The sequence below is a fragment of the Cucurbita pepo genome, chromosome LG13 (assembly GCF_002806865.2).
Source record: "Cucurbita pepo subsp. pepo cultivar mu-cu-16 chromosome LG13, ASM280686v2, whole genome shotgun sequence".
Taxonomy (NCBI): Eukaryota; Viridiplantae; Streptophyta; class Magnoliopsida; order Cucurbitales; family Cucurbitaceae; genus Cucurbita; species Cucurbita pepo.
The window spans coordinates 6,163,823-6,177,907 of NC_036650.1; the positions used below are offsets into that span (position 1 = coordinate 6,163,823).

The 14,085-nt window shown below is 36.9% G+C and overlaps 3 protein-coding genes across 3 annotated transcripts; 1 reads left to right on the forward strand and 2 right to left on the reverse strand.

The window, feature by feature from the left end:
- Positions 1-3,863: 3,863 nt before the first annotated feature.
- LOC111808740 (proline-rich receptor-like protein kinase PERK2) lies at positions 3,864-4,682 on the forward strand. The gene has a single exon (XM_023694891.1). The coding sequence runs from the start codon at positions 3,864-3,866 to the stop codon at positions 4,680-4,682; it is 819 nt and encodes a 272-aa protein (XP_023550659.1).
- A 1,254-nt stretch (positions 4,683-5,936) lies between these two features.
- LOC111808741 (wall-associated receptor kinase 2-like) lies at positions 5,937-9,457 on the reverse strand. Its single transcript, XM_023694892.1, has 3 exons — positions 8,605-9,457; positions 7,845-8,015; positions 5,937-7,147 (listed from the first exon to the last, which is right to left on the reverse strand). Exons 1-3 carry the CDS (start codon positions 9,455-9,457, stop codon positions 5,937-5,939), a joined length of 2,235 nt encoding a protein of 744 aa, XP_023550660.1.
- A 2,619-nt stretch (positions 9,458-12,076) lies between these two features.
- Positions 12,077-13,756, reverse strand: LOC111808742 (gibberellin 20 oxidase 3-like). Its single transcript, XM_023694893.1, has 3 exons — positions 13,296-13,756; positions 12,883-13,204; positions 12,077-12,346 (listed from the first exon to the last, which is right to left on the reverse strand). Exons 1-3 carry the CDS (start codon positions 13,754-13,756, stop codon positions 12,077-12,079), a joined length of 1,053 nt encoding a protein of 350 aa, XP_023550661.1.
- Between the last annotated feature and the right edge of the window lie 329 nt (positions 13,757-14,085).

The window sequence follows — 14,085 nt, forward strand, 5'->3', positions numbered from 1 at the left end:
AATATATATATATATATATATAATATAATGCAAAAATCAAATTTTAATATTATAAAATAATATTAAAGTTTTAATGTCATTTGAAATTAAATATTACCCTTGAATATAAATAATAATATTTACAATAAACTCTAAAATTCATAATTTTGAATTTATTAACAACAAAAAAATACAAAAATTACAAGACAAATAAATAAATAAATAATATATATATATATATATATATATATATATATATATATATATATATATATATATATATATATATATGCTATATTGAAAGTGATTAAGGAAACACCAACGAACCTTGCCGAACATTAACAATAAATATGAATTGTGGAACATTATAATGTAAAACCAACCCGAATGCCTATCGAAATTCCTTTACCATAATTACTTGGGAACACATTCAATTTTTTTAAAATTTAAAAAATAATTTATTCGATTGCTTCATTTTAAAAATTACGATTTAGCCTCTCTAAATGAAAGAAAACACGAAATGAACAACGATCAAGTAGTGGCGGAGATCGTCGAGTAAGTAGGCTTGAGATTAAAAAAAAAAAATTATACTATTATTGATATATTGTAATTAAATAACTAGTTATAACAATTCAAATATAGTTTACAGTCCAACCCAATTCATCTTTATTTTTAATTGGGTTGTCGTTTTTTTTTTTAATTATACTTCTCTACGATATATGTTACGTTAATAACTAGAATCTCATAAAACTCAATATTAAACATTTATAAGTCCACGGTATCATTAATATCAATTACAAATTCTAATAATTTTAAGTGTAGGATTGAATTGTAACCCTATTTTCGAGCGAATTGGATTGACCTATTAAAAAAAAAGTCAACTTATCAATTATATTTAATTTTTTATTTTTTAAAAATTAAACCCTACCTAAACCAATTTTTTATAGCTGACTTTTACCAACTTCCACATATTAGGCGAGCCCAATAGAAAGCTGACATGTGGCATAGTGGACATTTAAATAATTTTTCATGTCCAAGCAAACGGAACACAGTGAGCGTGTGACTGCTGAGTGAATCACCAACCCTGACACCCGTACAGCTCAGCGTTGTTTCTAACATATTTCCAGCTCAGCTTTTATTTTTCATTAAAGTTTAAAGAAAAAAAATTCAAGACGGAACTACAGATTGACGGCTGTGATTGGCCCACAGCTGCATATCTTTGCCATTGAATATTTATAGTCTATATTTTAAGGTGCTTAATTTTAATCTTTGTATTTGTGTAAAATCTTTAAATATTTTTAAAAAAATAAGTTTAAATTAATTTTGAGATTTATAAAAAAAAAATATATGTAAACTAAATTAAGATTTAAAATTATATGAATTGAGACACTATTAAAATTATATTTTGTTGAAAAATAAAATAAAAAAATAAAAAAATAAAAAAATTATTTTTTGTTTAATAAATTTAAAATAATTAAAATGTGAGCAACGACCTCATGCTAAATTAATAAAAATACATTTAAATATTTCGCATTAGATTTAAAAAATATAACTATTTAAAATGTTCCCTTATATATATATATATATTAAAAAATACATATTAAAAAAAGTCAAATATGATAATAATAATAATAATTAAAAGAAGCCGTGAAGGAAACTACGTAGAAGCTTCCAGGAAGTAAGAAATAATATATAAGAAACCAACATGAACAAATCTTCAATCGTGTTCCTCGGACTCTGAAACCCCGACCAATCAGCGGCAAAATTCCGATGGCAATTCCGACAGCAGAGTACATACCAGGGGTGGGTTCTGAAAAGTTTCCGGCGAGCATAATTGCCGGATCAGAACCGGCCTTGGTGAGACCCATCGGAGAGTCACCGGCGGTGGCGGAATTTGGCAACCGGACGGTTCAAAAGAAATCTGTGATTCCCAAGAAGAGGAGGTTAGTGAAGACAATGATGTACCACGCCATGAAGAACTTTATCAAATCCGTCTTTCGTCGGAAGCCGTCCGCCGGAGCTCCACCGTAGACCCAAGTTCAGCTCAGACGATCATATGGCCGTTTTAAGGTTCTGACAGATGTCCGATTGCCGTTTAAGACATGTTTTTGTTTGTGCTCCTCTGTTTTAGTATATAGTGAGAAAGAAAAAAAGTTATTATTCATTGTTTATTTAAAATTTCCTTTTTGAAATCGTGATGCATATTAAAATTATTAAAAAAATGGATTTTATTTTATTTTAATCATTTTTTTAATAGATTTTGTGGGGATCTGATGACTAAATACGGAATCTTCCAAAAGTAGTCCCGCCGCATTTCTGTCCCCCCTTTAACAACTCACTAATTAATTCTTTTTCATAATGAAAAATCATATATATATATTTCATAACACGTAACAAGATCATTTTTTTAAGATCATTTTTTTAAGTAAACCAATCCCGATCGACTCTCGCTTTGTCAGGACCTAAATCGAAGCTTCCAAAATTGGTAAGCGAGATTGAAAATGAGTAGGAGAGTGATTGAGAAAATATAAATAAAAAAAATCCCAAAAAGTAATAACATAAAGCAAATAAAAGTAAAAAAGGAAAATATGTATCTTCCAATTTTCTTGGAGGCTGTCGATGTTGGACGATGAAAGTCACACATCGACTAATTTTGAGGAAGCCCAAAGTAAAGGTATGAGAGTTTATGCTCAAAATCGATAATATCATACAATTATAAAAAGTTGTGTATACTATTATAGAGAGTCGTGTTGGTGTCATGTTATCATCTCATTTGGCCCTAAAACGGGGCCTCACCAACCATAAGAATTATCGTTTAAGTGGGTTCAAAAATATCCGGCGATAATGACCTCAGAGTGAGGCCCACTGATGCAGTCATGATGACGTCAAATTGAAATTATTTTATTACACGATAATGAAAAGTATTTACAAATTAAGATAAAAGTTGGGATCCAGTTTCTTAATCGGAATTATTTTTAATATAAGATTTAGCTAAATTTGCAACACGTGGCAGGCCCACGTGGACCCTACCAGATTAGGTCCCAGATTCCACGCGGCATTACAGTGTGGACCCTACAAATATCCCCGACATAAATTTGAGAGTGGGTGTACAGTTTTTTCACATGCATATTGATCCAACCACTTCAATATACATATATTTTCCATACATATTATATTATATATATTTTACTTATATGAAAAATATAAATGAGTTAATTTTAAAATTCTAAGTAAATTTGTTTAATTGTTATGTTACTAAAATTATTTTAGTATAAAATTATATATTTTTATTTCGTAGTTAATTATGATTAATTAACTTTAGAAAAATTAATATTTTTTAGTTAGTTTTATTTTTTACAAAATTAAATTATTAAAATAATTTTAATTTAGTTTTAATTTAATAATTTAATCAAATATTAAAAATTAATATTTTATTTTAGTTAGCTTTTAGGGGCAGAAGATTGGGCCATAAATCATTATGAAATGGGCTCCAACGGAGGAGCTAACCTCAACACAGGCCCATTTTACAAGCCCACTTTCATTTCAAACAGCAAATCAGCCGACCAATACCTTTTCAGACAGACCTACAAATAAAATAAAATAATAATTAAAAGAAAAAAACAGCATAAAGTTAAAATTAAGTTGTTTCTTAGTATTTCATTAAAGACAGCACTTTTTTTTCTTCCTTAAAACAAAAAAGCAGTTGTTGGTCGTAGAAGGAGCCATTATATAACCGTTGTGCAACGGTTTTCATCGGCGGCAATCAAATTCAAATTAAAGCTTCCACTTTTCCACTACCTTTCTCTTTATATCTTCAAACTTCCTTCTAAAATCAAACCTCCTTCTGCAATTCTGTTCCAATTGAATCAAACCCATATCTCAAAATGGGATCTTGCATTAGCAAATGCAAACCCAAGGCCATCAAACCGCCGCCACCGCCGCCGCCGCCTCTTTTTGATTTCAACAATATTGTTCAAGACAAGCTGGTTGTAATTCCCCAACCACCGCCGTTGGCTGTCGCCGTCACTTCCGCCGCCGCACCTTCTCTCTCTCTCAGTAACAAAATCTCTCCTTATCCTCCTTCCCCTTCTCCCTCCTCTTCCTCCACTTGTCTCTCTTCCACTACAACTACCACGACAACCAACAGCTCTTTCTCAACCGCCTCTTCCCGTTCCCCAATTCTCTCACATGACTACTTCTGGTCGCCTTACAATCAAAACCCTCACGTCGTTCGGATCAATTCCCTTAAAGCTTCCGCCTTTTCGCCTCCATTCAACCCGGTTTCCCCCGTGGTTCGACAGCGCATACGTCACCCGTCTCCCCAAAGGGTATCGAGATCGACACCCCAGAAGAGAGTTCGACAGGCTTCCCCATCGCCAGTTCGGCAGAAGAGCTTCAGGAAGGAGGTTCAACGGCCTCTGTCTCCGTCGCCAAGTAGACGGTTAAGCGGAGAGAAATGCCGGGTGGCAACCGGTGTTATCACCGGAGCGTCGGTGAAGACAATTGGTCGTAAAAGCCGATCGCCGGCGAGGGGTTGTGAGATGAAGAAGGAAAGAATTACTTGCATTCATAGGATCAGTTCAAAGATTGATGAAGCTGCGGCGAGGGAGGCGGTGTTGAATGAGGGAGATTTAGATTCGGCGGCGGCGATGGAGGACATTGATAATCCGTTAATCTCGTTGGATTGCTTTATATTTCTATAGAGATTGGAATTATATACATATACAAATGCTTTCATAGCTTGAGTTTGCTGAATTTGATTTTGTCTTTTTGCTGTTGTTGTGGAATGATCACCTAGATCATAATTTGTTTAGCTTCCTAATATTTTATGGGAAATGTTAGGTTTGTAGAAAATCTCAACTTTCTTCTCCCCATTCTTTTGATCGGTGGAAGAAGAACATATATAGATCACGATTTGATCTCTCATTTTCTGTTGTAAGTTGTCATGATAAATAGGTTCATGTACCTCATATGCATTATGATCTATTTTGATTCATAACTCTCATTTTAATACATGAATCCAGCATTAATATTGTTTTGATTCATGTATGAGAATTAGTATATCCAGCATTAATATTGCTTTGATTCATGTATGAGAATTAGTATGGCTATGCATGTATTAATGCTTGTCTAATATCGTTTTGAGACGTGGAATCATTGTCATTTTGTATTTGCCTTGAGACAATTGTGATGAACTTTGTAAGAGAGACTTTGTAACCTGAGAGTGGAAGAGATACACTTGTAAACACTTTGGTTATAGTGATTGACTCCCACCCATGGTAGATGTAGATGAATTTCTTCTCTCCGAACCACGTAAATCTTTGTCTCTTTGTTTAATTTCTATTTGTGGGTGTGTGAGTACGATCGATCTTGCTTCTGCTTCCACTACAACAATTGGGTATCAAAACATTTTGGTTGTGGCATTTGGGTAACGGAGTATAAATTTCATCTCCCGTGGTGGATATGAGACAAAATTCGAGCCTTTAAGCTATTGCCCACAGAATTATTTAAACTCGTACTAGAGAAATTTCTTTTCTCCGAACCACGTAAATGTTTATCTCTTTGTTTAATTTCTGTTTATGGGTGTGTGAGTACGATCAATCTTGCTTCCGCTTCCACTACAACAGTTGGGTATCAAAACATTTTGGTTGTGGCATTTGGGTACAACATTCTCATAAATATTATGAACAGAGTATAAATTTCATCTCCCGTGGGGGATATGCGACAAAATTCGAGCCTTTAAGCTATCGCCCACAAAATTATTTAAACTCGTACTAGAGAAATTTCTTTTCTCTAAACTACGTAAATCTTTGTCTCTTTGTTTAATTTCTGTTTATGGGTGTGTGAGTACGATCAATCTTGCTTCCGCTTCTGTTACAACAGTTGGATATCACAACATTTTGGTTGTGGCATTTGAGTACAACATTCTCATAAATATTATGAACAGAGTATACATTTCATCTCCCGTGGTGGATATGCGACAAAATTCGAGCTTTTAAGCTATCGCCCACAGAATTATTCAAACTCGTACTCTCAACAAAATGGCTAGGATCTGAAGCTCCATGATCCAGCAAACATATCATCTCATCAGCATTGGATAAATTCATATTCACCCATGAATGCTCACCTTGCATTAGTCGCAGCCCTTCCAACTCCATGGCTACCTCCTTCATGCATGGCCGCTCCTCCCCTTTGATCCTCACACACTTTGTTGCTAGCTTAGTGGCTTCTCTTATCTGCTCAAAATTGGCCTCCCTCACCATTCTCCTCTCCACAACTTCTTCCAACCGATCCTCTTTCATTGCACAAAGGACATACATGGCTAGATTCCTCTCCGCTTCCGGCCCATCGAAGCTCACCGCTTTCTTTCCCGTTATAAGCTCGAGAACCACAATTCCAAAGCTATAAACATCGCTCTTCTCCGTCAACTCGCTTGTCAACAAGTATTCAGGATCCAAATACCCAAGCGTCCCTTGCACCATCGTGGATAGTTGAGCTTGATCCATCGGAACCAACTTGGACGCACCGAAATCCGAGACCTTTGCAGTGTAATTATCGTCTAAAAGTATGTTAGTCGTCTTGATATCTCTATGGATGATGGGAGTAGAAGTAGAAGAATGCAAATACGAAAGAACCCCGGCAGTTTCCGAAGCTATTTTCAAGCGAGTTTCCCAAGAGAGCGACACATGGTTGGTTTTGTCATGGAGGTGGTCGAATAGCGTGCCATTGGTTACAAACTCGTAGACCAACAAGGGAACTTGGGTCTCTAAACAGCACCCTAAGAGCCTAACCACGTTGCGATGGTTGATTTGGGAGAGCACGATGAGTTCGTTGATGAATTGGTCGGTTTGGGATTGGTCCACTAGCTTTGATTTCTTGATAGCCACTGACAAGCCGTCGTGTAAGATGGCTTTGTAAACGGTACCATAACCACCTTTGCCGACAATAGTGGTGTCGTTGTAGTTGTTGGTGGCCTTCTCCAGCTCTTCTTGGGTGAAGATTCTGACCATTTCATTGGCGGATTGCCATTGGGAAAGTTGGCGTTGAAGTATAAAGCCGCCATTTTCTTTGAAAAATTTCTCCTTTTGTTTGATGAACTTCCACTTTTTGTAACCCAAGATAACCCATGTGATGCCCATCACTAGAACGGTGAATCCGACTCCAATTCCTGCATTTTTACGTCACCTCGTCATTGTCAGCTAATAAACTCGACTAAGTAGAATAAGTTAATAACTTATAGAACAATTACGGTAGAATTGGTAGGAGTTGTAAAATTGTGGACTAAGTTTTGGGCTTTCATTCAAAAGATTGCTAGTGGTTATTAATTTCAAAGTTTAAGAAGCTAGTCAGTGTTTTACTCGTGTAGGCTCTTTTTGTCGAACACAACCTTCTAGTGGGAAACACTAGCACATTTTATTAAGACCAATCGAGAAGAGATTTACAAAACAGTCATGTATAAACTACTACTTTGTCTTTGTGTTGCATGAGATTTCTTTGGACGATGAACTAAGTAGGATGGAGGAGTATTTACAGTAGCTAGTAGTCAATCTATTCCTAAAATTTCTGATTTTTTTTTTCTCAAATACCTAAATCATTTTCCTAAATTTATTTGTAAAATCAATCATAAATATAATTACTCGTACAATGGTTGGGCTTAACCTTATTCGGCTAGTGATGACATTTTAACATTTTTCACAGTTACAACCACAAGAATTGTAAAGCTAACGGTTTAAGGTTTCTTTGTTCCAAAAGATCTATACCCTCAAGTTTTTTTTTGCTTCTACTTTTTTCGACATTTTTTGATTGTGGGTCACATCCGACCTTCATAGTATTGTTTGTATTCAATGAAAGGTTTGAAAACGTACCGATTATGATCGGAGTGAAAGCCTTGACGTCTCGGATGCAACCTTCTCCCCCGTGTCTTCCATCTCCTTTGAAGTTCTTAGGACAATCGCAGGTATAGTTTCCTATTGTGTTAATACACTTGTTTTTGTACTTGCAATTATTCAGCCTCTCATCCTTGCATTCATCTATGTCTACAAAAGTTCCCAAATTCATTAGCATCATAATTTATATCGAAAAATCATAATTTATATCGAAAAATAATAATGTTAGGATCGCACAACAACACACACTCGATGTTGATAAAAATAAATAAATAAATAAGAAAAAAAAATGCAAAGAATAATATTGACTTAAAAATTTATGCCAAAGAACTGGAGTAAAGGAAAGAAAAAATATATATATATATATAATTCAGTTTATTATAAAATTTACGGATTATATAACTAATAATTTTTTACTATATAGTTGTTTACTGTACCATTTACTATATATAGTTTTACTACGTGTAACAATCAAATAAACAATTGAGTAAGCTATTTACGAGCAACGATCTCAATAACCCAATAAATGTCAAGTAGAGTTAACAAATAAGCACGTGTCCATGCTACTATGCATAGATTAGCCTAAATGAGATACAAGATCTCGAGGAATGAGAAATTCTCTCCATTAACTAGCTAGAGACATGATTATTTTCCTCTTCGAGAATTAAAATAGGAGACAGTGACAGAGAGATGCTAAGAGCTTCTCTGTTACCAATCCCGAGCACATTTCTACTCTTACCTTGACAACCTCGAGGTAGATATGGATTCCCCTCGAACCCATCGAAGCACTCGCAACGAAATTCCGATCCATCATCGGAGAAGCTGCTATTCCTTACACTGTTTGGTCCACACACAAAATTTGTGTCGTTTCCAATAGCCCAACCAGCAACAACCTCAACTTCCACATCATCAAAGCTGGTAATATAGTTGGAAGAAAACTGAAACCCCTCATCTGCCACCACAAAAGCATACCCACAAGGATTGAAATCCATCGCATCCGTGTGATTCAAGAGGCTACCTACACTCAAAATCAAATCACTCAACCCACGTGGAATCTCCAACTGACAGCACCCATTGCCAACGCATGCCCCGTCAGCTTTCTTACTGTCGTTTGTACACATCGAAACGCACCCACTTACATACGCACTCCCGTCTACCACCCCGCCGATTAAACCGAACGTATTGCAGCCGACAGCGATGAACTTGTTTCTCTCATAAGCGATTGGGAACGTAGCCGGCAGCGTAAGATTGGCTTGGTCGGGGAGCAAAGGACCATCGACATGCTTGTAGCAATCCCGCACGATGGGCTGCATCATGTGTAGCTCACCGCTGATTGAGATATTAGTAACGCTGATGTTGGTGTCTTTTAGAAACGCCTTTGGAGGGTTGGTTGTTTTGGTGCATGTAATTAAGAATGTTTCATTCAAATAACACCCTTTTCTCACGCCGAATGGATATGGGATTTGCATGTCGCCGCACCACTCGTGGCAGTCCGGCAAGGCTTGAGAAGCTATGATGGCCGCCGCGGCTGTGGATAATATGGCTATGTTTATTAGTATGAGTGCCATAAGCGGCTGTGTCCAATGCGCCATGTTTAATTTGAGAGGATGATTTCAATGGCGGAGGAATTGAATTGGAATCATATTTAAGGAATTGGGAAGAAGGCGATGCTTTTAATTAATCTAATTATGTAATTAATATAAACAAAAAGTCAATCTTCAAGAGAATTGGACAAATTTCATGAGATCATTGTTTAAATTTTAAACTCCCATTTGTATAATTAATTAGAGTTTAAATAATGAAGGAAACCTTTTAACTGATAGTAACGTTTATATCTTTAGAAAGGTCAAAGTTCGCCAATATAAAGTTTATATTTTAGTCAATTAAACTATATTCAAGTTGATTATTAATTAGAGTATGATATTTAAAATCTCAAAAAAATAAAAATAAAATTGAGACTAAATTCTAAGGAAGATGTGAACTTTAAAAGAAAATCCAATAGGTGCGATGAGAATTGATGGTGTGTTGTGGAAGCGAAGAGCAACTAGAAACCAAAAGAATTAATCATTTCGATTGATGGACTTTTTCTGGTCAACAAACATCGAGATGCACAAAGTCAACTTATAAACGAAAGATTTCGTTTGAATCAAACAAAAAGTAGAGTATTGGTAAGAACAAGTTGTCCTATTTTATTACTAGACATAGTTGAGAGAAGCTGATATGAAACTCGAAGGTAAGTGTAGGTGCCAATTGTTTTATTATATTTCAATTTGTTTCATTTTCAATGACCTATTGGTTTGAATAATTAGATGTCAAATTCTTCATCTCTAACTATGGAATTGACCGCTTCTCTCCTCCAGTTGTATTATTATTCTCGACTCTACGTATTATTATTATTATAAAAACGACTCACTATCAAAATCAAAGGAGCTAAGCAATCTAACGAAGCTGCGGGATATAAAAATGCATTAGTAGGGAAACATTCTGCCTCAAAGGGAAGCACCCGTACGAGCAGTGGTGGACAAAACAGAAGCGAGAATATCAACTTAAGTCACACAAATAATAGTAAGAATCCAATGCTTCGAAAATCGAAGGGCCAAAATACTAAGGACATTCCATCCAACGTAAGCATCTGAATAATCAGGAATGCGACGTGGCATACCCAAAAACCCTAATAAATGCTTGGAAACGAGGGTTAGACTAATGGATGTTGGAATCTACGATTCCTCGCTCATATTAGAATCAAAGTCTTAACACATAACTCGGTCCAGCTGAGAAACAAAACTCGACTAAGGACGGGCATTTGAGGTGAGGTAGTCCACAAGGTCCACGAAATTCATCGTACACTCGTTTAAGTCATGTCCTAAGAAGTAAAAAAGTGTTAAAAGATTCTTTGTACCAAAATTAGTTCATGTCCTAGAATAATCTCTCATAATGAAGGGAGCACAAGACGAAGGGCATAGAAATATAGGGTAGGGGTCCAATATAGTTTAAATTATTGAAGAAATAAGATGCATGTAACCAATGCCACACCTTTTTGAAAAGCTGTTGGCTTCTAGGTATCTTCCACCTCACATCTTCAATGATTTATCCTCGTCCTAAACTATAATGTCTACGAGAGTCAAGATCGGCCAATAAGACAATAGGGTTTCAAACTCGTGGACTAGTGGCACACAAACCGGAGGAAGGCCCCCCAAGGAGAAGGGGGACATGGAGTACAACGTTAATGTGGGTGTGTTGGACAAGAACACATCGGGGCATCCATCAAAAAGCCATTAGGGGCCGTTAGAAGTTGCACGATAGAGTAATATTGTAGCATACGTAGCTAACTGAATCCAATTCATAAACTCGGAAACGTAATAAAGTTCGTTCCTTTTTGTCAAGTAGATAAAGAAATATGTATATAAGTCACTTTTGTTTTGCCTCAGACTCTATTGAAACGAAGCTAAGAAAGATATAAACGGTATCAAAGGTTGCTGGTTTAGGGGTAGGGTACGTTACTAAAGGTCCTCGGACTTTCCGTTAGTTTTTCTTTTGGGCAGTTGTTCACCGTTGGATCTCACCTGTATAACCTCCCATAGTTTTCGTTATGGAGATATTTTTTTTCTCACTAAAGAATATATCCACTGTTCACTATTATAAATTATTTTCATCATTAATCTCAACTCGAGCCATCTATCTGGCATCTGGCATCGGCAAAGAGTTCCTATGACACACTAAACTTGTGGTGTCAGAAGAGGGTATGCGAGATGGAGATCTTACATTCGTTGGAGAGGGTAACGAAACATTTTTTATAAGGGTGTGGAGACCTCTCCTTAGTAGATGCATTTTAAAACCGTGAGGCTGACGGCGATACATAACGAGCCAAAACAGACAATATCTACTAGTAGTGGTCTCAGGCTGTTACAGGGTATCTACCAACGCCACTTCAATTTAGGTCAACAAGGTTTTAGTGACACCTTTCTCGACAATCTCTATCTCAAATTTCACTATAATTATCCTCTCGAGATTTGAGTATAAGCTTTCATAGTTTTGCTTTTGGTTTTCTGAAAAAGTCGCGTAAAGATACGATCTTAATTAATTAATGTGGGCACCGACAACTCGAACCGCAATAGATATATATTGATTCACTATTTCACTCGCAATTATTGGAGTCTCTTAATCTTAGTACAAAACATAAAGCTTCAAACTTAACCAAACAATCCACTATTTCACTCACATGGCCTCGCCGACACGACCCATTTGGTAAAGTTCTGAAGAGTTACAGCATCGGCTCTGTAATATTTCTGAGTGAATTCAAGCAGCTCCGACCAGGCAAAATCCGGATACTTCCTCGACCCACCGCCGACAACAAGTTTCTCCGGCGGCCTCACCACCTTGTCTTTCCTCGGACAAAGGAAAAATGCCAACGACCTCCTCTCCTTGTGTTTGTTCACCAACGCCCGGTGCACGCAGCTTTTGTATTCCCCATTACAAAGTGCCTTCACAAAAATGTTCTACCTAAATTAGGTCAAGTGATAATTTGAATGAGTTATGAGCGGTGTGTTTCAGGTAACCCGTCATTAATAGTCACTCTACGTGCTGGTTGCAGAAAATGGTTATCAATAAAGAGGGATATTGATTTTCATGCGGTAAAGGTTATATGTTGTGTGTATAACCCGACACTAATGTTTACCATACTGGGTGATTCCAGAAAATGGTCATCAAGATAAGGGTTACATGCTGTGTGTTTCAGGTAACCCGTTATTTTAAGAAATAAAAAGGAATGTTGATTTTCATATGGTATTACACACGATGTGTATCGGGTAATCAGCCACTAATGGTTATCAAGATAAGGGTTATGTGCTTGGAGCAGGTAATTACAGAAAATGGTTATAAGGTAAGAGTTCAGGTAACCGAGATTTATAATTATTTTAGAGAGTAAAAGTGGATGTTTCGAGTAATTAATCATTAACGTCCCTTTGTTGTATTTGAAAAGGAAAAGGGTTTGATTTTGTATTTAGTTTGGGGAACTAACCATGAAGATGTCACCAACGTTAATAACGAGTGCATTTTGAGATGGTGGAACGGTGTGCCATTTGTTGTCAGCGAAGACTTCAAGGCCACCGACCTGGTCCTGGTGGAGGATGGTCAAGCCTGTTGGATCACAATGAGGCCCTGTGCCAAGGGCCACGCTGCCTTGTTCGCATATTGGGTAGCTATTCAATCGCATTATGGAGCTTCCATCCTCAAAAAACTTGCGAAAATGTGACCTCTCCACGCCCAAACTTATGCCCAAAAGCTCCGTTAATGCAAGCCCCAAGTCCCTCATGGCCTCGCAATACTTCTCATATAAAGCCCTATTAATTCAACCAAACCACTGTTACGATCGCGATCGCACAACAACGCACATTTTATAGAAAACCCATTATTAAAATTGATTGATCTTACCCTATTTCTTGAAATTCATGGCCTAGCATGGAAGAGAAGAAATCCACCACAAGGGGTTCATTATTGGAGCTTTTGCAATGGTCAAACCCAAAGGAGAAAGTTTCCTTCCAAGGCAGCTTTGAGGAAAAGCGATTAGAATGGGCAGTGGAAAAGCCCCACATTTTGGTAGAGGCCGTGGTTTTAAGGTTGAAAGGGAGGTTAAAAAGAGGGCCCATTTTGTCAAGGGCGGTGGCCAACAGGCTTTGATCCACGCCATGGTTGATCACTTGGAAGAACCCATGTTTCATGCAGGCTGTCCTTACGATGTGGGAAGCTTCGATGGTGGCCTTTTGATCGCCCTTGAGGAAGCCGTGAAGGTCGACGTGTGGCTCACTGAGCTTCTCATAATATGCGTCCACTAAATCCTCTTTAGGCCATATGAACTGAGAGGAGAGGACCAACAATGGGCTACTTGAATCCATTGCCATAAAACCAAGTGAGGCTCGGTGAATTGTGAGGAACTCTCTCACCACCATTTATATTTATTTACTCGTTTTAAGTTGTTAATGATTTGTAATGTGACATCATAAGAGACATAAACAAAGGTAGATGCTCCGACCCCCACATGCACTCATCAACCTCGTAACAATGTTGTTTCAATGGGGGGCCTCTTTTTTTCGTTTGATGTTCAAAAGACTCGATCCATCTATTCTAATATGCACGATCCTTTATAACAATCTAAACCCACTACTAGCAGATATTATCCGCTTTCGTCCATTACATATCGCGTCTATTAAGAAGAGTTTTCACG

Coding starts and splice junctions, on each gene's coding strand:
- LOC111808740 (XM_023694891.1), top strand. CDS start 3,864: ATGGGATCTTGCATTAGCAAATGCAAACCCAAGGCCATCAAACCGCCG.
- LOC111808742 (XM_023694893.1), bottom strand. CDS start 13,756: ATGGATTCAAGTAGCCCATTGTTGGTCCTCTCCTCTCAGTTCATATGG. Junction 13,205..13,295: donor CATGAATTTCAAGAAATAGG/GTAAGATCAATC, acceptor TTGAATTAATAG/GGCTTTATATGAGAAGTATT. Junction 12,347..12,882: donor ACGTTGGTGACATCTTCATG/GTTAGTTCCCCA, acceptor ATTTTTGTGAAG/GCACTTTGTAATGGGGAATA.
- LOC111808741 (XM_023694892.1), bottom strand. CDS start 9,457: ATGGCGCATTGGACACAGCCGCTTATGGCACTCATACTAATAAACATA. Junction 8,016..8,604: donor TCTACCTCGAGGTTGTCAAG/GTAAGAGTAGAA, acceptor GAACTTTTGTAG/ACATAGATGAATGCAAGGAT. Junction 7,148..7,844: donor TTTCACTCCGATCATAATCG/GTACGTTTTCAA, acceptor GTAAAAATGCAG/GAATTGGAGTCGGATTCACC.